The 23,460-nt window shown below is 60.6% G+C and overlaps 1 protein-coding gene across 1 annotated transcript in view; it reads left to right on the top strand.

The window, feature by feature from the left end:
• XYLT1 (xylosyltransferase 1) overlaps positions 1 to 23,460 on the top strand; it is a 186,323-nt gene that overhangs the window by 129,326 nt on the left and 33,537 nt on the right. The window contains exons 4-5 of the mRNA XM_055134452.1: positions 12,953 to 13,125; positions 14,475 to 14,677. Coding sequence (XP_054990427.1) covers positions 12,953 to 13,125; positions 14,475 to 14,677 — 376 coding nt within the window. The remainder of the gene's footprint in view (positions 1 to 12,952; positions 13,126 to 14,474; positions 14,678 to 23,460) is intronic.

Here is a 23,460-nt window from a genome sequence, read left to right as displayed (position 1 = left end):
GAGTGTGACCCTTGAGCACCGATGCCAGGAGTCAGCCCTGAGCTACTCCCCGAGTGTGGCCCCAACACTCCCTCTCCCCGCCAGAGAGGAGCGTCTGGGCAGACCAGCTGGCCGCCAGCCCTCGCCTGCCTCCCCACACGGCCCTGGCCTGGCGGGCTGCGGGGCAGTCGTGGTCACCGGGGGCAGGTTGGCCGCTCCCACCTGGTGCCCAGTCGGCGCCTTAGGAAGCCCCACCGGGAGGGGCCCGGAGCAATAGGAGGGAGCAGACCCCAGCTTGATCCGGCCCCCTCGTGGTCTCCCGAGCCCCCTCAGGAGAGCTAGGAGTGCCCCCATCCCCTCCCCCAGGGAAAGTGGGCTGGGAGGGGGTCAGTACCGTCCCCGACCCACCCGCCACCTCTGCAGGCCTGGTCCCGGCCCCCTCTGCTCTCACCACCCAGGTGTACCCCCGAAGGGCGTCAGACGACCTGAGGGGTGGGCAATGCCCTGAGCAGACCCCCACGGGGGCGTGTTCCTCTCTGCAGCCCCTCCACGGGGGGGCGTGTTCCTCTCTGCAGCCCCCTCCCCCACCTGCCCCCCCCCCTACAACGCCCGAGGTGGCCCTCACCCTCCTGCTCCCACAAGGTGGAGAGGGGGGTGTGGGGGGGAGGTCGGGAACGCCCAGAGGAGGAGGAGCGGGAGCAGGAGGGACCCGGGGGGTCTAAGCCTAGAGCTGGTGCTCATCCCTGGCCCGCAAAGGATGCTGGGAAGCGGGTTCCTAAGCAGATGCCGGGGCCTGCATGGGGGGTGATGAAGGCGCTCAGCAAAGCCCCTTTCTCTGCAGCTCTGGCCTCCCCCTCTCAGGGTCTTCCCGAGCCACGCCCAGAGTTGGCACACTCTCCCCCCACCCCCCCCACCCCCGCCACCTCCGGAAAGTCCATGCGAGCAGCTAGCTGGGGTCACTCCCGGCCAGAGGGTCACCTTCCAGAGGCCGGGAGTCCGTCTCAGGAAGCTGTCCTGGGCCGGCGTGGCTGCGGCTGTGACAGGGACACGGGGCACGGGGGGAAGCCAGGGTTAGTAATTTAGTTGTCACCGGCTGACAGGTTAGTCTTAGAATATGTTCCCTGCAATTCCAGGCGCAGAGACCGAGAGACAGAGAAAGGCACTTCACAAATGTCAGCGGTTTTTTTTTTTCTTTTTCTTTTTCTTTTTCTTTTCCGCCTTTTCTCCTGGCACTGTGACCTGACAGGGTGGCAGAAGCTCCCTGCCCCAGACCCTGGGCACTCTCTGCCGCCCCCCGCCCCTGGGTCTCAGGGGACCGCGGGGCACCGTCCCCCCCTGGCACTGCGCTGCGGGGACACTGGCCTGGTGGCCGCCCGGGAGTTGCGTGCTTCGGAAACTGCCCGCAAAGGTGCGGCTTGCGTGGGTCCGTGAATGGGGGCGGGCGGGCCTGGCCTGTGTCGCCCCCGCCCCTTGGCCTCTCCCCCTCCGTCCCCCCGACGTCACTAGTGCCCTCCCCCGACGCACCGAGACACCTCACAGGGTCTGTGCAGACAGGGCTCAGGAGTGCCCGGGAGGGGTGCAGGGGTGGGGGGGGGCGTGAGAGATCCAGAGGAGCAGGCCCGGGGCATGAGCCCCCGTGTCTGTGCTCCCCGTGTCTGTGCTCCTCTTCCTCACCCCCGAGCCTCAGGGGAGAGAACGGGTCTCCCTACTCAGGACGCCGCTGCTCCCTCCTTGCCCCCAGAGAACCTGGACGGGGCTGCACCCCAGCCCGGTGCCCCCTCCCTGGCCTGCAAGAGCGCAGAAGTGGAAGGAAGTTGGGGGGTCAGGTCGACCTCCCTGGGAGGTAGGCGGTGGGGAGCGTGCCCAGGGGAGAAGGTTCCAGCCGCTGCCCGCAGAGCCTGGCCTGCCCCCTGCAGGCTCCCAGGGACACCTTCCCTTCCCTCACCTCTGCACTGGGGCAGCTGTACCCCACGCCCCTCCCGGCCCCAGCTCTGCCTGAGTGGCCGATCTTGGCTCTTCTCCTCCCCTGTCAGATTTGGAGAATCGTGACCCCCCCCACACACACACACACACACCCCTCCCAGGACTCAGGAGGACTAAGTGCTAAAACTTAAACGAATCAGCCCAAGCGCCCCCAGACCACAGAGCAGACGGTCGTGCACGTGGCAGGGCGGGGGTCCCTGGCAGGGGTTGGTGCCCACCCGCGGCTCACTGGCCCCCCAGGGTGTGCTTCTGGCCAGCTCAGCACAGGTACGTCGCCGTCTCTCTCCCTACCCGGTCCCTGTCCGCCTCCCGGGGGCCCTGCCCACCCAGGACGACACTCAGTGACCGTGCGAAGGAGAGGCGGCCAGAGCACCGGGACGGCAAAGGGGTGCTGTGCAGCTGGCGCGGGCAGCGGGCATGGCTGAGACCCGCTGCCCAGCAGGAGGCCCGCGGGAGGGGCCTTGTTAGAGGAGCCACCCCAGGGTCCGTGCACCCGCCTTCAGCCCCCGGCCCGAGTCTGGGTGCAGTTCTCTCGGATCCTCACAGCCCTCGTGACTCGCTTCACCCATTTCGTTTAAGCACGGGAAGGATGGGTAGGACAGCGGGTGGAGTGTTGGCCTTGCGTAAGGCCGACCCGGGTTTGATTCTCGGGACCCCCTATGTTTCTCCAGCACGGCCAGGAGTGATTCCTGAGCACAGAGCCAGGAGCAACCCCTGAGTATTGCTGGATATGGGCTCAGAAACAAAGCAGAAAAAGAAAGGGAAGGGAGAGAGGGAAGAAGGGAGAGAGGGAAGGAGGGAGGGAAGGAAGGAAGGAAGGAAGGAAGGAAGGAAGGAAGGAAGGAAGGAAGGAAGGAAGGAAGGAAGGAAGGAAGGAAGGAAGGAAGGAGGGAGGAGGAGGGAAGGAAGGAAGGGAGGGAGAGAGGGGAGAAAGGAAGGAAAGGAGGGAGGGGAGGGACGGGAGGGAGGGAGGGAGGGAGGATGGGAAAGGAAGGGAGGGAGGAGAGGAAGGAAGGAAGGAAGGAAGGAAGGGAGGAGGAAGGAAGGAAGGAAGGGAAGGGAGGAAGGGAAGGAAGGAAGGAAGGAAGGAAGGAAGGAAGGAAGGAAGGAAGGAAGGAAGGAAGGAGAGGAAGGAAGGAAGGGAGGAAGGGAAGGGAGGAAGGGAGGGAGGTAAGGGGAGGGAGGGAGGGAGGGAGGGAGGAAGGAAGGAAGGAAGGGAGGAAGGAAGGAAGGGAAGGAAGGAAGGAAGGAAGGAAGGAAGGGAGGGAGGAAGGGAGGAAGGGAGGAAGGAAGGGAGGGAGGGAGGGAGGGAGGAAGGAAGGGAGGGAGGGAGGAAGGAAGGAAGGAAGGAAGGAAGGAAGGAAGGAAGGAAGGAAGGAAGGAAGGAAGGAAGGAAGGAGAGGAGGGAGAAGGGAGGGAGGGAAGAAGGAAAAGAGGGAGGGGAAGAGGGAGGGAGGGAGACAAGAGTGACAGGAGTGATAGCACAGTGGGTCGGGCACTCACCTTGTATGCAGACAACTAGGTTCATCCCAGCACCCCATATGGTCCCCTGGTACCTGCCAGGGTGATCCCTGAGTGCCATCGGGTGAGGCCCCAGAAACAACAGGGGGGGATAGAGTTGGGGCACACGTCCAGTGGGGTGGGTCATGATGCCCACCACCGTCATTGGAAAGACAAGCAGGAGGTCGTGTCTGCCTTGGGGTGGCCCGGTTGGGAGCACCGGAGACCCCCGGGGACAGTGGGATGGGGCAGACGTCACCGGGCAACGGTGCATCCCGGGGGCCGCCAGCTTGCCTCCCGTCTGCGCTGCCTCAGTTCCCGTCCTTGTGCAGAAAACCCTGAGTCACCTGGCCGGGCGACAGCTTGCTCCACTCTCTGTTGTGTGTGTGTGTGTGTGTGTGTGTGTGTGTGTGTGTGCGCGTGTGTGTGTGTGCGCGTGTGAGTTTATGGCGGTTCCAACAAATTCTACTCACTGATGCATTATTTAACCAAATGTCATCTCTCTGCCTTTCTCATTTAAGTGTCATCTGTTCGGTTTACACATTGGTACACCCATGAAATTACCATTACACGTGTTTCCTTTTGGAGCCGGCTGAATTTAATTTAATTGAAATTGTTGTCACTGTCAGTGGCCTTCCCCAGCTGTAGCCCTGCCCGCCCTGTCTCCTGGACGGCTTAACCCTGTCATGCCCACGCAGGGACCCTGCCCCTTCCCCCCCAGAGCGCTCTCGTGGACCGTCCATGCCCAGCTCGGGGAGGAGCTGGGTCTGCGGGTTTGCCAAGAAAGGTCCTTGTTGAGGGGCTGGAGCGAGAGCACAGCGGGGAGGGCGTTTGCCTTGCACGCGGCCGACCGGGGTTCGATTCCCAACATCCCATAGGGTGCCCTGGGCCCATATGGAGTAATTCCTGAGTGCAGAGCCAGGAGTAACCCCTGAGCATCGCTGGGTGTGACCCAAAGAGCAAAAAGAAGAAGAAGGAGAAAGAAAACGACTCTATAGTAACCCCCGGCTGTGCTAATGTCTGCCTTGAATGTGAGCGGAGACCGGGAAGACGGCTCCGACAGCCAAGCACTGGCCTCGCACGTCCAGAGCCCCAAGTTCATTCCTAGAATCCCAGACATGCTGACGTTATAGCCCTGGTGCCCCGCCCCCACCGCTGGGCCTCTCTGGGGTCTCTGGTGAGGCCTGGGCTGGCCCGTGTTATGGGAAGGAGGCGGCGGCGATGTGATCCCTGAACCTCTGACTTCCGACCCCTCCCGGTGGGAGCAAGGCGGGGAGCAGGGGCCCTCTAGGGAGCGGGAGCGGGCGAGGAGGGCGCCTCTGGGTTGGATTGCTGGGGTGGGGGGCTCACGGGGGCACACAGCGAGGCTAGTGGCTGAAACCTGCTGACAGGGTTATGTGGGGGAAGGAAAATAAATCCTGACCGGTGTGGGTCCGTGGCTGTGGGGTAAGGCACAGAGACCCCTGAATGTAGGTCTGTGAGAAAAAATCCTGAAGAGCCTTAGGACACTCTCTCCCCTGTCTCTCCGTCTCTCTGTCCGTCTCTCTGTCTCTGTCTCTCTCCCACTCTCTCCTCTGTCTCTCCCTCTCTGTCTCTCCCTCTATTTCTCTCCCTCTGTTTCTCTGTCTGTCTCCCTCTCTCTCTCCTCTCTCCCTTTCTGTCTCTCCCTCTCTCTCTCCCTCCCTGTCTCTCTCCTCTCCTCTCTCCTCTCTCGCTCCCTCTCTCTCTGTCCCTCTCTCTGTCTCTGTCTCTCTCCCATTCTCTATCTCTCCCTCTCTCTCTCCTTCTCTGTCTCCCTCTCTGTCTCTCCCTCTATCTCTGTCTGTCTCCCTCTCTCTCCTCTCTCCCTCTCTCTGTCTCTCCCTCTCTCTCTCCCTCTCTCTTTTCTCTCTGTCTCTCCCTCTCTATGTCTGTCTCCCTCTCTCTCCTCTCTCCCTCTCTCTGTCTCTCCCTGTCTTTCTCCCTCTCTCTTTTCTGTCTTTCCCTCTCTCTTCTCTCTCTCTCCTCTCTCTCTCTCTGTCATTTTGCAGCAGAACTTTCAAAAGTACAGAACAATTTTTTTAAAGGGTCTTATCTCTCTCTCTGCATTTTACTGGGGGGAGCCCCCCCCACAGCGCTTGGGGGTGAGGGCAGGGCTTACTCCCAGCAGTGCTCAGCCTGCCGGGCTGGAAGGGTCAGTGGTTCGGGTCCAGCCGAGCATGGGGCCCCCCACTGGGCCGGGGGAGCACGGCCGTGGGAGCAGTGGGCCTGACCGTCGGGGCACAAGCGTTGAAACACTGAGCGCTGCTGGCGGTGCCTCTGGTTCTCACTGCGGGGGTCGGGCTGGAGAACCGAGTTCCAGAGTGGCCCTTGCGGCTCCCAAGCTGCTGAAGTTCCCTGCCAGGACTCAGCGAGAGGATGCGGGGGTGAGACCAGGCGGGGGGGGGGGGGGGGGGGGGAGGGGGCCGCCCCGCCCAGCACCTCCTCCGCCCCTCCAAAGGCCACCTGCACTAACGTGACAGGCGGGGGCGCCCTCGGGGGAGACAGCCCTCCCGGGAAGAGGCACCTGTGCCCATATTCCTGCTTTATGGGCAGGAGGCAGTGTTAATGGCCCGTAATGTGATTACTATAAGGATTTTTATTAGGAAAATTCCAACCAATTCGGCTTTAATTAATGGACTGTTACGTGGGGGAGTGTGACACGCCCGGAGCCCTCGAGTCAGAGGAAATAAACCCGCTGTCAGCGGCGCGCCCCCAGGAGTAAATAAGCCCCACTCCCTCCTCGGCCCGTCGGTAATAAAAACGGATTGAGTCTTGGCGTCTTCCGGGCGCGGGATTTATGGAGCCCGGGAAGCACCTTCACAGGTGAGGACTTGGGGGGTGGGGGGTGTCAGAAGCTGCAGGAGGCCTGGGGGGCTCCCGGACCCCTTTGGTCGCCCTTTGGTAACCACCCGTGGGGCAGCCGGGGGCTCCTTCACCAACCCTCCCCTCCTCCTCCCTGCTGCCCTGCCCGACTCCCCACCCAGCCCGTAGCTCTCAGCCCCTGGGAAGCCTCACCCAGCCTCCCCAGGAGGTGCCCCTGATCAAGTGTCCCCACCCTAAGGACCCCACGCGGGTGCCCTCAGCCACGAGGGTCCAGGTCGGCCCAAGCTCTGGGGGCCGGAGGCCAAGGTGAGACTTGCAAGTGGTTTAGCACTTTTTGCTCCCAGTTGGATGAGTTGGGGGGGGTTCGGGTTGGACAAAATAGGTTTCGGGAGGACAAAGGCGGCTTGTTCGTCTGTGGCGTGGGGAGAAGCAGGCGAGCAGGTGGTGTCCAGGGAACACAGACGTTTGGGATTTCACAGCAGAGCGGCAAGTCCCCAAGGAGGTGGGCAGAAGGTGAGACGTGACATAAGGGGCAGGAGCAAAGGGCCTGGGGCACCCCGGCGGCGGGTCGGGAACTTGTGGTGCACTGAAAGCGTAAACACGAACCCTGTACCTTCACGGCTCTCACCTCGATGACCACAAAGAGAAATGAGTCAGGGGCCGGAGCGATAGCACAGCGGGGAGGGCGTTTGCCTTGCACTTGGCCGACCCGGGTTCAATCCCCAGCATCCCATAGGGCCCCCCCAAACACCGCCAGGACTATTTCCCTGAGTGCAAAGCCAGGAGGAACCCCTGAGCATCGCCGGGTGTGACCCAAAAAGCAGGAAAAAAGAGAAGTTAGTTGGGCTGGGGAGAGGGTTCGAAGGGCTGGAGCACGCGCTTTGCACGTGAGAGGCCCAGGTTTCGTTCCCGGCACCGCACGGTCCCCCAGCCCACCCCCAGCAGTGGACGCCTCCTCCGACAAGCAGTGAGCTGGGAGTAACCCCTGAGCATGGCCACGTAGGGCTCCCAAAACCGAATTCTTGGGGGCTGGAGCAATAGCACAGCGGGGAGGGCGTTGGCCTTGCACGTGGCCGACCGGGGTTCGATTCCCAGCATCCCATAGGGTCCCCCGAGCACCGCCAGGGGTAATTCCTGAGTGCAGAGCCAGGAGTGACCCCTGAGCATCGCCGAGTGTGACCCAAAAAGCCAAAAAAAGAAAAAGAAAATGTATTTAAAACGTGCTCGGCCAAGGGCCTGGCAGGCTGGGGTAGCGGCGGCCGAAATGCCTCTTGGGTCTCGAAACGCAGGAGAAGCCTCACCACTGGGCGGGACGAGAGCCCGTGGGCAGCCCCGGGTTCCCGGCCACCGCGGGCGCTGCTGCGTGCGTCCCAGGCCGAGTGTCTGGGACCCAGCGAGTCTCGGGGAGAGGTGCCGTGTGCCGTGACTGTCTCCCCCACCAGCTCCCACGTCTCGGGCCGTCCGTCATTAGAATATCCCAGGGCTCCCGACAATAAAATCAATAAGACGGTTAAGCCACGGGCTGTGGTTTAATAACTCCAGACTCGAACGAGGGGGAACAGAGTCAGTGAGCAGGAAAATTCCCTGAGTGCTGGGCGAGGGCGGGGGCGGGGTGGGGGCACCTCTGCTCAGAGAGGGGGAGAAAGAGCGAGTGGGATAGAGTCTCTCTGGGGGAGCAGGGCGGGACTGTCCGGAGGGGTGTTGGGAGGCGTCTCTGGGCGGAGCTGGAGAGGTGAGGGAGGAGGGGAGAGAAAAATCAGACCCCGGGTGGCTTCATATCTTCACATCGGATCCCTGGTGGACATCGCAGGGGAAGTGACCAATACTGATCACCCACCAGATCCAGGAGCTGAGATCTTTCTTTTTTTTTTTTTGCTTTTTGGGTCACACCCGGCGATGCACAGGGGTTACTCCTGGCTCTGCACTCAGGAATTACCCCTGGCGGTGCACAGGGGACCCTATGGGATGCTGGGAATCGAACCCGGGTTGGCCGCGTGCAAGGCAAACACCCTCCCCGCTGTGCTATCACTCCAGCCCTGAGATGTTTCTTAGTGGGCCGGGGCGTGGTTTCTTAGCTGATGGTTTCTGGACCGGTGATGCTAACAGCCAGTCGGGCTCTGGGGGCCCCCAGCAGCCTGTGATTTTCCTGAGTGGACTTGGGGGTCTCTTGCAGGCACCCGGGAGTCAGAGCAACACCCTCACCCCCAGCTTTGGGTTCGGGAGGTCGAGGGGGGCGGAGGGCTGACATTCGTGTGGCCAACACATTCCCAGGTGTCACGGGCGCTGCTAAGGCCAGACCCCCGATTGAGAACACGGGGGGCCTGTGCTCAGCTCTGTCATGGCCCCAGGGTGAGAAACGCCGGAATCTAGTCGGGGAGAAGGAAAGGGATCGAGGGGGCCCAGGACAGCCCACACCTCCACAATGAGGAACAGTGGGTTCACGCCATCAGGTGAGGGTCCGTGAACCTTTGCCGCACTGTTTACAATGGCCAAAATCTGGGAACAACCCGAGTGCCCAAGAACAGATGACTGGTTAAAGAAACTTTGGTACATCTACACAATGGAATACTATGCAGCTGTTAGAAAAGATGAAGTCATGAAACTTGCTTAGAAGTGGATGGACATGGAGAGTATCATGCGAAGTGAAATGAGTCAGAAAGAGAGGGACAGACACAGAAGGACTGCACTCATTTGTGGAGTAAAAAATATCATAATATGAGATTGACACCCAAGGACAGCAGACACAGGGCCAGGAATATTGCCCCATAGCTGGCAGCCTGCCTCATGAGCTGGGGGAGAAGGCAGCTGGGATGGAGAAGGGATCACTAAGTCAGTGATGGTTGGAGGGATCGCTCGGGATGGGAGACGTGTGCTGAAAGCAGGTAAAGGACCAAACGTGATGGCCTCTCAGTGTCTGTATTGCAAACCGTAATGCCCAAAAGTAGAGAGAGACTATGGGGGAAATTGTCTGCCATGGAGGCAGGGGGAGGTATACGGGGGACATTGGTGGTGGGGAATGTGCACTGGTGGAGGTTTGGGTGTTTGATCATTGTATGACTGAAACTCACACATGAAGGCTTGTAACTGTATCTCACAGTGAGTCAATAAAATAATTATTTTTTTTCTAAATCCATGAACCTAGTGTGAAGAAGCCCGTTTGGTGAGGGGTATGCGTGAGACGTCAGGTCCCGGGGGAGTTGGCCCAGTACTCACTCCGCAGCCTGCGGGTCCCGGCACTGGCGGTTACTCAGAGCTGTGTGCTTCCTGCTCCCCGCGCTGTGACCTGGCACTAGCTCCTTACCCTCTCTGAGCCTGGCACCATTCCCCAGAGGTGGGGCTCGCTCCTGCGGCAGCTTAGCCCCTGGCAGTGAAAGCCCGTGAGAGAAGCACGGTAATGTTAAAAAAAAAAAAAAACTCCACAAATCCAAGATGGGGCAAAAAGGACACCTCACAGTTAGAAGACCCCCCCCCCCGCCCAGCCCCAGAGTCCTAGGCAGAAAGCTCCGAGCCGGAACCCCGGCTAGAAAGCAGCGGGTATTTGGACTCACAAGGTTTGCTCTTGGCCTCCGCCGTCCCGCCTAGCTTGACAAACTCAGCACGTCCCGTCGGGAAGCACTCGGAAGGCGTCTAATTAATATTCCCTGGCTTCCCGCACTCCCATCCCAGCTCCCCGGCCGGGCCTCATCCACCTCCCACCTGCCTGGTTACAGCCCCCCGCGCAAGCCACAGACTTACTTGTCCGTCTCTCTTCCTCTGTCGTTTTATTTTACCTTTATTTTGCTTGCAAGGTAGGGCACGCCTGGCGGTGCTCAGTCAGGGCTTACTCCCGGCTCTGTGCTCACTCCTGGGAGGGTCTGGGGCACTATATATGGTGCCGGGGATCAGACGCAGGTCAGCTGCGTGCCAGGCCAGTGGCCTCCCCGACGTCCTCTAGCCCCCCAGGTGCAGGCAGGTGTGAGGGAAGCATTTGGTGCTGGGGGGGACTCCAGAGAACCCCATTTTCGTTGGCGCGTCGTCATGCTCTCAGGGAAACCCTCAGAGAGGGAGACTCGGCGGCCCCCAGTGGGCTCAGTGGGAGCCGGGCCCTTTGCAGCCTGGAGCCGGGGCTGTAGGAAGAACCACACTTGACCCTGATCCCCTTTTGTGCGGGCTGCAGGACGGGAACGAGGACACGGGCCGGCTTCGAGGAAGGCGGGTGTGCTGGGACTGGCACAGAGAGACGGTCAGAAGGGGCTTAGCCTGGCCTCGCCCCGGTGTTCTGTTACCAGTCAGAATCGGGGTGATTGTGTCAGCGAGCTGAGGGGCCCCCGAGAAGGGCTTGAAGAAACAGGCGCAGCCCCTGTGGCCTCCGCTGTCCCGCCGTCATCCCGGTGGTCCCCGTATCTCCAGTGCTCACGGCTCCCCCTCCTTCCAGGGCAGCCCGAACTCTCCGGAATCGTTGGTCCCTGTTCTGTTGGAGCTCAGGTCACCACCCCTTCCATCCTTCGCACTTCCCGGGAGCTTCTCGGAGGCGAGGGTTTGAATCCCCAGCTTCCCTCTTCCGAGTGCCTAGTCCTGTGCCTGCCACGTAGTGGAACCCGAGCTCACATGGGACGGACGGGTGAGGTGGTCCGTGCCTGGAAGAGCGGATGCCCGGCTGCCTTGCTTGAGGATGGTGGTGGGGAGACGGGTGGGTGCGGGGTCAGTTTCCGAGGTGGACGAGGGTTGGCTGCTGGGTGGGTGGTTGGTGGGTGTCCAAGGTGGACAGAGGGGAGGCTTTGGGGTCTCAGGTGCATCGCTAGGTAGCGGCTGAGACCGAGCTCCAGGCGTCTCTCCGAGCTGGCGTTTCCGTTCTTCAGCTGGGGACAAGCGTGGAGTAAGGCCCCGTGCAGGGCTGTGGCGAAGAGTGGCTGAAATGCCGAGGAGACGTTGAGTTTGTGCTCACGGCACGTTGGATGGAGGCAGCGAGCGGATACCTCCCCGGGACTGCCGGGCACGTGCTAAGTGTTGCTCCGGGGCAGCAAACGCCGGGATGGAGCAGGTCGAGGTCGTTCTCACCTCCTGTGAGGCCTCAGTCCCCGAGGGGTGCACAGAAAATGAACCAATAAGCAGATGAATGATGTCAAAGGATGCAAAACGCCATGCTGAAAATGTTCGTAGTGCTGGGTGGGGGTGGGGGGGCTGTTGTAAGGGGGAGGCTGTTGTTGAGGGGGGCAGCTAACAGAGATCAGGATGCAGGGGTGAGGCCGTGGTGGCCAGTGCAAAGGCCCTGAGGCAGAAAGGAGCTTGTGTAAGGGAGCCAAAACACGGGTGCAAGAATGCGGGTGGTCCATGCTGACAGGGCTGAGTTTCCCGCAGTGGTGGACCCTGCTCACCTGTCCTCCAGAACTGTGTCCTGCAATATTCTGGGGGCCAGCAACGTGAGGGGCAGGCGGTCGAAGACCAGTGACCTAACTAACTCCCGGGCTGGAGCGGACGCAGTGGCCCCCCGCTTGGGTTTTCAGTGAGCGCCAACAAGCCCCCCACCTCCTGGTCCCGTTCTCAGCTCCCCCAGTGGACATTCGCAGGGGGGTGGAGGGAAGGGGCCTCGCCCCTGCAGCCAGGGCCCTGCCGGCTTCCTGGTGGGTCCCGTGACCCCCTGAGGCAGCGGTCAGTGAGTCCCGGGGGAGTGAGGGGAAGCCCAGTTACTACTGTGCCTGGGGCGTGGCTCTTCTCCTGGACTCGGCTCCCGGCCGCGAGCCAAGGGAAGCCCGGAGGGGCCCTGAGGCCGCTTCCCGCACTGGCGTCTGGGGTCGTCCACCGTCCACCGGGCCAGCCTGGACACGAGTGCAGGAGAAAAGGGGGAGGGAAAACACGGAGGTGGGGGGCCGCCGGCTGGGCTGACCCAGAAGCACGAGGGCAGGGGGATGCGGGAATCCTGCCCGCCCCTCTCTGGTCCCTACACCCTCTGTGTGGTGGAGAGGTTCTTGGAACCTTCTAGAAGGTCCGTCTCTCTCTCCTAGCAGCTCTGCGGGGGACAGCAAGGGGTCTCTGGGCTCCGTAGCCTGGCCAGGTGGCATCCCACACGGAGCTAGGCAGGTGGCATGTTCTGATTGGCCGAGCCTCTGGGTCTCCGCCCATTGGTCATCGAGGTCTGAGAGCTGAGTTGGGGGGCAGCAGGGGGGGTGGGGGCGGGGGTCCTCTAAAACATGACGGCCAGGTCCCAGCTAGGTGGGACTGGTCGCCTGAGGAGGCGGTGGCTAGTAGTGGGCTTCCAGACACAGTGTTGACAGGCGTCCCGGGCAGGGGCCAGGGGTCCCCGAGCCCCTGGCGGCTGCTCAGAAACAGCTGTGCTGCTGCCGGGCCAAGGACACGGGGACCCCCGGGCCACCCCCCGAGGTCCCGGCAGGAGCAGGGCGCTGTGACTTGGGGTCTCCGCCAGGGCCTGCTGTTTTCTCACCGACGAAGGATGCATGTCTGTGGGACCCCTGAGACGGGGGCCACGGCAGACATGGGCCACGTGTTCCAACAGTCCCCGACCTCCCCGCCCCACCCCTGCTGTGGGACGGGGCGTTTCCCCCCGCCCCCACCTCCCCGCACTCCTTCCTGGGTTCAGGTGTGCCCAGAGGGCGGGCGCTGCCCCCGAGACTCCCCCGGACTGCCGGCCTCACCGTGCCCCTCTCCGCAGGCAAGGCCAGCAAGAGCGTGCAGTGGGACGAGGACTCCGTGGAGTTCCTGCCCGCCAACCCCGTGCGCATCGCCTTCGTGCTGGCCGTGCACGGCCGCGCCTCCCGGCAGCTGCAGCGCATGTTCAAGGCCATCTACCACCGCGACCACTTCTACTACATCCACGTGGACAAGGTGAGGCCGAGGGCCCTGCCCTGCCCGGAGCTCCGGGTCTGACATACTCTGCGTGTGCGTGTGTACGTGGAGCGGCTGGCCCGGACACGGGTGTGCACCTGTGTCTATGTGTGCGGCTGTTTGTGTGTGTTTGGCATGTAGACATGGACATGTATGTGTACATGTCTCTGTACGCGTGTGGGTCTGTATATGCGCATGTGTAGCTGTGTGCTGTGTGTGTTAGCATGTGCATGTCTGTGGGCAGTGTTTGTGTGTATGCACCTGTGTCTATGTGCCAGCTGTTTGTGTGTGTTTGGCATGTAGACACGTGTGTGTATGTATATGTCTGTGTATGCGTGTGGGTCTGTATATGTGTGTGTGCACCTGTGTGGTGTGTGTATTAGCATGTGCATGTCTGTGGGCAGTGTTTGTGTGTGTGCACCTGTGTCTATGTGCACAGCTGTTTGTGTATGTTTGGCGTGTAGACACGTGTGTATGTACATGTGTATGTACATGTCTATGTATGCATGTGAGTCTGTATATGCATGTGTGTAGCTGTGTGGTGTGTGTTAGCATGTGCATGTCTGTGGGCAGTGTTTGTGTGTGCATATGTGTATATGCATGTGCTCTGTATTTGTGCCTGTGTGTATAGATACACACATGTTTGCATATGATTTGCATGTTGCCTACACATGTGTGTTTGTATGTGTGTGTATGTGTTGTTCCCAGCCATACCTCTATGCTTTCCCCAGAACCTTTGTCCTGACGTTCCCTCACAGCCTCATGAGCCCCCACCCCAGCCCCACCTGGAGGGTGCCCCCTCCCCGGCCAGGCCCCCTCCCCCCATGGGGCCACAGAGGAACCTCTGTCCCCGCAGGGCGTCCCTTCTCTGTCCCCCGAGCCTGAGTGCTGCATACGGGTGTAACGGTGCATGTGGCCGGTCCCCCTGACCCTCAGCCCTGCCTGGGGTGTGACTGTGCGTGTGGCCGGTCCCCCTGACCCTCAGCCCTGCCTGGGGTGTGACGGCGCGTGTCGCTGGTCTCTGGCTGCCTGGACGGGGCCTCAGCGTCCTGCTGAGCCCAACTCCCGGGGAGAGGTTCCGCTGACGGTCAGCGACGGCCCGAGTGGGAAGGCCCGACCCTCACGCTCCTCCCGGGCCTCCACTTGCGCCCAGAGACCGGCCCCGGGCTGCACTTCCGGCCCCCGAGGCGTGCTGGGGAGGAGACACTGCCTGACCCGAGCCGGTTCCTTGCCCCGCAGTGCTCTCAGCAGCCCCATCCCCTGGGGAGGACCCGAGTTGGGGGGACGATGACCCCGGGGACCTCCAAGCTGCCCCCAGCTGCTGACCGCCGCCCCCTCTCTGGCCACAGCGCTCCAATTACCTGCACCGCCAGGTGCTGCAGCTGGCCCGGCTGTACCCCAACGTGCGCGTCACCCCCTGGAGGATGGCCACCATCTGGGGCGGGGCCAGCCTGCTGACCGCCTACCTGCAGAGCATGCGCGACCTCCTGGACATGCCCGACTGGCCCTGGGACTTCTTCATCAACCTCAGCGCCGCCGACTACCCCATCAGGTGAGTCCGCGCCCGCGTCCCTACGGAGCCACGCCCAGGGGCGGCGTCCTGTGTCCACGAGACGGCCCGACAGGCCCCTGTGTCCAGCCGGGGCTGGAGGCACCGAACCAGCAGGCACAGCCAGGGGCTACCCAGCCTGGGGGCCTTTGCCGGGGGGAGGTGGACAGAGGGGGGAGCAGGGGAGGGCCCTGCGGGGCCTCTGGGGTGAGGCCTCTGCCACCCTTTCGAGAAGGTCCCTGAGTACACACACACACACACACACACACACACACACACACACACACACATATATTTATTTTTTTGCTTGTCCTTCCTGGGAGAGAGGAGCGGTCCGCGGGCCGCAGATGGAGCGGCAGATGGGGCGAGAACGCGGATCTGAGCGCCCAGGATAAAACCATTCGTCTGCAAAATTCATATGTTTGGGGGGTGGGGGTGGGGGGCGGAGGCGGCTTCTCCAAAACAACAGCAAAGGAACCAACAGCAGCAGCAGCGAGGGGTCTGGCAGATGGGTGGGCGTGGGGGGCCTGGGGGGGGATAAACACGAGGGGGTGGGGGCGTCTCTGAAACTACTCAGGACGTGACTTCCTCTCTCCAACCCTCCCCAAAGCCAGGCGCGGGGTCCGAGGGGGGATTTCTGGCCCCCGCTGCTTCCAGAGGTGGGGACCAGCCTCGGACAGAGCTCGGGGGGATGGAACTTCCCGGAAGCTGCCTGCACTCCGTGTCGTTTCCGTCTACCCCTCTGTCACCCACATTGAACCCACTGGCCGAGGGTGTGGCCCCCTGGCTAGTGACAGACTCGGACCCAGGTCTGCAGCGTGGGTAAGAGACGGGGGTCTGCACACTCGTCCTCTGGCTCCCGCAATTTCATTCATCCCATTGACATTGAGAGAGATTATTGTCATGGCTTGTTGTTATTATCATTACTATTATTATCATTATTATTGAATCACCGTGAGATCCAGTTCCAAGGCTTTCATGTTTGAGTTTCAGTCATACAAAGATCGAACACCCATCCCTCCACCAGTGCCCATTCTCCACCACCAGTGTCCCCAGTATCCCCCCCTTTGCAGCCCTCCCCCTGCCTCCGGGGCAAACAGTTTCCCCCAGACTCTCTCTCTACTTTTGTGCATTATGGTTTGCAATACAGATACTGAGAGGCCATCACGTTTGGTCCTTTATCTACTTTCAGCTCACATCTCCCATCCTGAGCAATCCCTCCAACCATCATTGACTTAGTGATCCCTTCTCTATCCCAGCTGCCTTCTCCCCCAGCTCATGAGGCAGGCTGCCAACCATGGAGCAATACTCCTGGCCCTTGTGTCTACTGTCCTTGGGTGTCAGTCTCACATTATGTTATTTCATATTCCACAAAAGGTGCAGTCCTTCTATAGCTGTCCCTCTCTTTCTGACTCATTTCTCTCAGCATGATACTCTCCATGGTCATCCACTTCTAAGCAAATTTCATGACTTCATCTTTCCTATCAGCTGCATGGTATTCCATTGTGTGGATGGACCCAAGTTTCTTTAGCCAGTCGTCTGCTCTCTGGCACTTGGGTTTCCAGGTCCTGGCTCTTGTGAACGGTGCTGACATGGGGATCTGTGCCATCTTTCTGCAGAGGTTTGTTGTGCTTGTAGGGGTTTGTCTTGGCTTACAGGAGTCCCTTCTTTTAAGGTTGGTTTTGAGTCTTTGAAGTTGTGTAGAAGCTGTTGTTTATCCATGAAACAGTGTATTGTCTCTTGAAGTTCCTGAGCTGTTGTTTATCCATGAAACAGTGTATCGTCTCTTGAAGTTCCTGAGCTATTGTTTATCCATGAAACAGTGTATCATTTCTTAAAGTTCCTGAGCTATTGTTTATCTATGAAACAGTGTATCATTTCTTGAAGTTCCTGAGCTATTGTTTATCCATGAAACAGTGTATCATTTCTTGAAGTTCCTGAGCTGTTGTATATCCATGAAACAGTGTATCGAAACAGTCTGAGTGAGAGTCTAGCGGAATAACTGAGTTGCTCATTTCATTGAGAATGGGGCGCACGCCTTTGCTTCAGAGACGGTGGCTGCAGGTGGCCTCTAGGGGGCAGTCACGAGACCCTGGCGGGCAGGTCTACAGACCCCAGGCGGTGTCTGCCCTGGGCCACCCCCAGAGAATCCAAGAGCGCTTGAAGCTACTTTATTGCATGGTAGAAGGAGGGGGGTTGGGACCAGAGAGAGAATACAGTGGGCAGGACACTGGCCTTGGACACCCCGGAGTTCAACCCCAGGCACCACTGCGGTCCCCAAGCCCTGCCAGGAGTGAGCCCTGAGCACCGCTGGGTGTGGCCCCAAACACACGGCTCATAATCCAGTAAGTAGTGTTCCCAGGAACCTCGCCCTGCCCAGGGCCCTCTCCTACTCGTGAGTGGCATCACATCCTGTCTGCATTATGACGCCCCTGTCCCTGTGCTCAGGCCTGGTCTTGATGTTACTCCAATCCCGGCCCCAGCATACGCATTCCTGATCCGCAAGCTGCAACTGGGACCCCAGGCCCCCTGGCCAGGCTCGCCGCCCTGGGACACAGCACTGGGCCTCTCCAGGACAGCTCCTGTATTCCTCCACACACAGTCAGGTGCTTGGGAGAGACCCCTGCGTCCTGCTCTCTGTCTGGGCGGCTAAGCTGCCCTGAGCTCTCCTTGCATCTCGTACTAGCCCCGCCCAGCCATTTCTGTCACGCATTTCATTGGTGGCCTAGATTCAAAGGGACCAATTAAATGGAGCAGAATACCTGGAATCCCGCCCTCCCCTCCAACTTCCACCAGTCACAATGCCATCAACTCCGCCCGGTCGCCAGATGCCCAAGTCAGCTGCTCATAATCCACACAGTGGCCACAAGGAGTTCCCCAGGGTGCAGAGCTGGAGCGAGAGCTCAACAGGGAGGGCGTTTGCCTGTGCATCGAGGGGTGTGACCCAAAAAGCAAAAAAAAAAAAAAAAAGAGGGGCTGGAGAGATAGCACAGCGGGTAGGGCGTTTGCCTTGCAATTCCCAGCATCCCATATGGTCCCCTGAGCACAGCCAGGGGTAATTCCTGAGTGCAGAGCCAGGAGTAACCCCTGTGCATCGCCAGGTGTGACCCAAAAAGCCAAAAAAAAAAAAAGTTCCCCAGGGTGGGGGTCAGAGGCTGGGTGGGCAGCTGGGCAGCTGGGAGTGGGGGAAAGGGAGGGTTAATAGATCGAGGCAGAAAGAAAGCAGCGTTCCAAAGTCACGCCAACCTCTCCTGGGCTTGCTGGCGCCCAGATTCTAGCCTGGGCCCATTGCTCATGGCTCCGCCTAATCAGAAAGCAGAGTCGGGGGGAGGGGGCCGTACCCCGTGAATGTTGTGGAGGAAGAGGAGGAGAGGAGGAGGAAGAGGAGGAGGAGGAGGAGGAGAGGAAGGGAAGTGGTCCCCTCCTCCCCCCACAGCCACCGGCTGTCCCTCTTGTCCTCAGCTCCAGAGACGGATCCTCTGCCGTGCAGTTTAATTGTGCTCATCAGTCAGCATTACTTGGCCGGCCCGGCCAGGGGCGCAGGTACCGCCGCCCCCGCCTCAGTATAAATCGCGCCCTGGGAAGCCCGAGTGTGGTTTAAGGCGAGCAGGCTTTGATTACAGAGTCAATCTTTGTTTAAAAGTTGGCCGCCCTGGGGAAGCGTCTAACCCGTTCCTGTGAACAGTGAATTCTCCGGACGCCCACAGCTGAGCAGGCCCGGGGATCCGAGTGGCTGTACGTCGGGGAGGAGCCATGGGCCAGCGGCCTCGGGAATCAGGGTCCCCGACCCTGGCCGGTGGACGGGGCCCCTGGGGGACACCCCCTCCCCCAGTCCCAGCGTATGTCGGGCACCAAGTGCTTCCAGCTTGCTCCCCTCTCGTCCCTGTCTGAGAGGGGAGAAATCTGCTGAAAATCAGAGCATCTCTGCCGTCAGCCCACCGTGACCACGGCCACGAGCTCCGGCTTCCACGGACCCCCCTGGGACACGCCGGCTGGATTGAACGGGGACTGCTTCTGAAAATGTCTGAATCGGTCATTGGTAGCACGCAGAAGGCAGAGGAACAGACTTTAGATTTCTGGAGCTCAAGTTCCCTTTAAAAAAAAAAAGAAAAAGAAAGAAAGTCAAGGGGCCGGAGCGATAGTACAGCGGGTACGGCGTTTGCCTTGCACGGGGCAGGCCTGGATTCGATCCCGGGTCTCCGCTGTTTCTCCCGGGGGCCCCTTGGTGCGGTCCCCCCCCCGCCACACCCCAGAGATGAGGGGCCCCGCCTCTGAGACTCACGATCCTTGCCCTGCTTGCTCGGAGCCTCTGGCTGCCTTGAAGTGCCCCTCACTGACCCACAGGGTGCTGCCCACGCATGAGGCCAGCGGGTCATCCACGAGCGCCCAGAGTGGCCGGAAACGCCCCTTCCGTGTTCTGTGTAAATCTGGTTGACCTCGGCCTGAGATTTCCCCCCCATCCCGCCATGTGGTACCTTGGGACCCACCTCAGAGTGTCAGCCGGGGGGGGGGGGGGGGGGGAGGGAGCGGGAGGGAGAGAGACAGAGAGAGAGACAGGGGGAGAGGGGGAGAGAGAGAGAGAAAGGTAGAGGGTGAGGGATAGACAGAGAGGGAGAGAGAGAGAGAGGGAGAGAGAGAGAGAAAGGTAGAGGGTGAGGGAGAGACAGGGAGAGAGAGAGGGAGGTGGAGAGAGAGAGGGAGAGAGAGGGAGGTGGAGAGAGAGGGGGGGAGGTGGAGAGAGAGACAGGGAGAGAGAGAGGGAGAGAGATGGAGGTGGAGAGAGGGAGAAAGGGAGAGAGAGGGAGGTGGAGAGAGACAGGGGGAGAAAGGGAGGTGGAGAGAGAGACAGAGAGGGAGAGAGAGGGAGATTGAGAGAGAGAGGGAGAGAGGGAGGTGGAGAGAGAGAGAGACAGAGAGACAGCGCCCGCTGAGATAGGTCGAACCAAGGTGAGGCCCCCTAACTGCGTCTGCTGCAGCCTGGGCTGTGAGGACCGTTGACTCACGCCGTCTCCAGCTGACTGACGCCTGCTGGGCGCCGGGCCTGGGCCGGGAGCGGGAGCGGAGCTGCCAGACCCACAGTCCCGTCCCCCCCCCCCCCCGCCGTCACCCCGTCATGGCACTGCACTACCCCGGCGCTGGCACTGGCGGCAAGGGTGGGTGTGTGGTTGTGCAAAGCACACAGGGGCGGGAGGGAGAGACAGAGAGACAGCGGCGGGAGAGACGGAGAGAGTGACAAAGGGAGAGAGGGAGAGGAGAGATAGAGACAGAGAGAGGGAGAGACAGAAAGAGAGAGGTGGACAAAGAAGGAGAGAGAGACAGAGAGACAGAGAAAGAGAGATGAAGAGAGAGAAAGGAGAGGACAGAGAGACAGAGAGATGGAGAGAAAGGAGAGGATAGAGAAACAGAAACGGAGACAGAGACAGAAAGAGAGGGAGAGAGAGAGACAGAGAGAGAGAGAGAGAGAGAGAGGGAGGGAGGGAGGCAGAGAACGGGTGTTTGCTGGCCTGGACTCAGCCAAGCTGGGAAGGACATTCCGCGGCCCGAGCTGGACGCCCCCAGGAAGGGGCAGGCCGGGGGTCTGGGGCAGCCCACCAGTGACAGACGCAGGGCCCAGTCAGGAGGAGTTTCGGGGACTCCTGCATGTTCCTGCGGAGACGGCGCCTTCCTCGGGGCTGCAGCAGGGCCCAGAAGACTCTGGAGACATGGTGTGGGGTGGGGGGACTCAGGGCCCCAAGGCCCAACAGCCCCCCATGCTGTGTCTCCCCACTCCAGCCAGGGCAGGGGGCCTGGGCAGAGCCAATGGAGTGGGATGGGCCGTTTGCTTTTGTAATTAAAATGTATTTTAGTTTTATAAGGTAGTTCACAATGTCTGATGACATTTAATATTCACACACCCATCCCAGCACCATGACCCCATCCCACCACCATATCCCGGCTGTTGCCACCCTGAACCCCAACCCCTGCCCCAAAGCAGAACCGAAATAATTGACTCCGTATTGTTTGTTACGAATAACTGTCACTGTCACTGTCATCTCGTTGCTCATTGATTTGCTCGAGCGGGCACCAGTAACGTCTCCAGTGTAAGATTTGTTGTTACTGCTTTTGGCATATTGGATACGCCACGGGGAGCTTGCCAGGCTCTGCCGTGCGGGAGGGATACTCGTGGTAGCTTGCCGGGCTCTCCAAGAGGGGCAGAGGAATCGAACCCGAGTTGGCTCAAAAAAAAAAAAAAGGTTTCCTTAGAGGAAAGTGTGTGGAGATGGTTGTATTTCACCCCGGGGCCATAAGCCCTTCTATAGGAGCTCGGTCACACGCTGTGAGGGGTTGAGCCTTGTGTGTCTGTATCTGTATATTTCCCCCTGAGGCAGGCTGCCTCCTCCTCCTCCCCATCAGATGTGGTGCTACCCTTGGAGAATGAGGGGCCTGAGGCCTGAGGGGTCCAGGGATGGGTCCACTCGCGGGCGAGGCTCGGCCTGAGCGCGGGGAGAGTGGCCATGAGCTCTGCGGAGGTTGGGTTCTGGAGGTTTCCGGCTGCTGGGGCCAGGTCCCTTGGGGTGGGGATGGGGCGGCTTCCCCCAGGGAACTTGTTCCAGGCTCTGAGGTCCCAGCCTGGGGCCCGCCTTTCCACACGCCCTGAGGGTCTTCCGTCTGGGGAGGAGAAAGACGCTGGCCGGTGTTCAGACAGAACGTTCTACGGGAAGGAGGCCACAGGCAACCTCACGAGGAGCAGGAGGCCCCTCCCCGGAAGCCCCTGGAGTGTTCGAGAAGAGGAATCGGGCCAGAGAGAAGTGCTGGGCTGAGGGTGTTGGCATTGCATGCGGCCAGCCTGGGCTTGAATCCATGGCACTGCCCCGGGTCCACACTGAGCACCATCAGGAGTGACCCGTGAGCACAGAGCTAGGGTTATCCCCTCAGCACTGAACAGCATTTTTCCTTTTAAGAAGAAGACCAGGTTGCTGGGGAGAAACTGAGGAGTCTGTTCCAGAGAGGGTTACAGCTGCACGTGCAAAGGTCCTGGGGCCTGAGGGAGCGAGGTCCATGTGAGCAGCTGTGGGGAGGGGAGAAGATATCAGACCTGCGGTGTCCTTGATGCTCAGGGCCCCGGGGCCACAGGTGGCTGAAGCACCCTTTGTCACAAGTACCAGCTGTGTTTTTCTGCAGTCCCTGCCCAGGGCTTGGCAGAGGGAAGCCAGGAAGAAGGACATCAATAGCGACCACAGGAAGAAGAACCCGAAGGTCCGGCCTGTCTGCCAGCCCGTCGACCCCTCACAGCACTAGCCCGCGGCCTCAGCCGGCCTTGCTGCTCTGCCATGCTCGCTCTCACAGGGGCCCTGGTCCCTGGCGTGTTCCGGAAGACGCTGGACCTAGCGCTGGGCCCAGCCAGCCTCGCTCTCTTCTCCGCTCAGGGCCCGGGGCGGGAGGGGGCCACAGGCCGCAGTGCCTGACGCGTCCTAGCTGGGACACCACGGCCGGCCTACGCGTGTGAACAGGAGGGGCTGACACTCTCCTCGGACATGCGCCCGCTAGGCAAGCTCACAGCACGCGCCTCTGTGTCCGTCCCAGGCCTTTCACCTCAGGGCCGGGTACTGGAAAGAATTTATCAGCGAACAGGAACTTGCACGGACCTCTCCGTGGCACGGGGGTGGGGGGAGAGGGAGCTGGGGGGAAGTGGGGGGGCAGCGCCCAGCCCTGGAGGAACCCCAAGTGACAGTTGTTAAGCAAATATGGTTTTTTCCCTTAAGGAACACGGTGTCAGTCACCATAGAGACACGAAGGCATTTCCCTGGGGGAATACGGGGGCATCCCTGCAGTGAGGGAAAGACCTTCACCCAGGGAGCCGGAGGTGGGGGTGCGTGATGGTCTGATTGAACCAGGGCGGAAGTGGCCCCCGGGAATAGGGTGTGGGGGGGAAGCTACAGAACAGCAACAAAAAGTGATCCCCTGGCTGGAAAAGCCAAGGTCAGGTTTAAGCTCAGCCCGTAACTGTTCTGTGCATTTGTTTGTTTGTTTTCTCTTTTGGGACTGGGGCGATAGCACAGCAGGTAGGGCGTTTGCTTTGCACCTGGCCGACCCGGGTTCGATTCCCCTGTCCCTCTTGGAGAGCCCAGCAAGCCACGGAGAGTATCCCACCCACACGGCAGAGCCTGGCAAGCTCCCCGTGGCGTATTCGATATGCCAAACACAGTAACAACAAGTCTCACCATGGAGACGTTACTGGTGCCCACTCGAGCAAATCGGTGGATGACAGTGCAGTGCTTTTTCCTTTGGTCCTTAGGAGATGCTTAGAGATAGGTAGAAGGGAAAAGGAGAGAAGGAAGGAGGAAGGGAGGGGGAAGGAAAGGGGGGGAGAATGCAGGAAGAAAGGAGGGAGAGAAGGAAGGAAGCCGAGAGGGAGAGAAGTGGCCTCACATCTCCCGGGAAACACGAGCAGTGCAGGAAGTGTCCGGCAGGCCGGTGCTCGCACCCAGAGCTCAGCTTGGGCCTCTGGGCCGGAGCCCCACCGGCCTGGGCTGCCTCCACTTCCGGGCTTCTCGGAGAACGTTATCTGCCCGGGTTCACCCGTTTGTGTTTGGTTTTGGAGTTGGGGCTTGGGGCCACACCCGGGGGTGCTCAGGGCTTACTCCTGGCTCTGTGCTCAGGGATCACTCCAGGCGGTGCTCAGGGGTCCCGGGGAGCGAACTGAGTTGGTCCCGTGTGAGGCAAGTGCCTTACCCGGCCCCTCGGCTCACACGGTTTGTGAGGACAGAAATGAGCCCGTCCTGCCTCCGTGGCTCACTTCCGGAGTT

The sequence above is a fragment of the Sorex araneus genome, chromosome 4 (genome assembly GCF_027595985.1).
Source record: "Sorex araneus isolate mSorAra2 chromosome 4, mSorAra2.pri, whole genome shotgun sequence".
NCBI lineage: Eukaryota > Metazoa > Chordata > Mammalia > Eulipotyphla > Soricidae > Sorex > Sorex araneus.
Note: the sequence above shows the minus strand (reverse complement) of the source record. Positions and strands in the feature narration are given on the sequence as shown.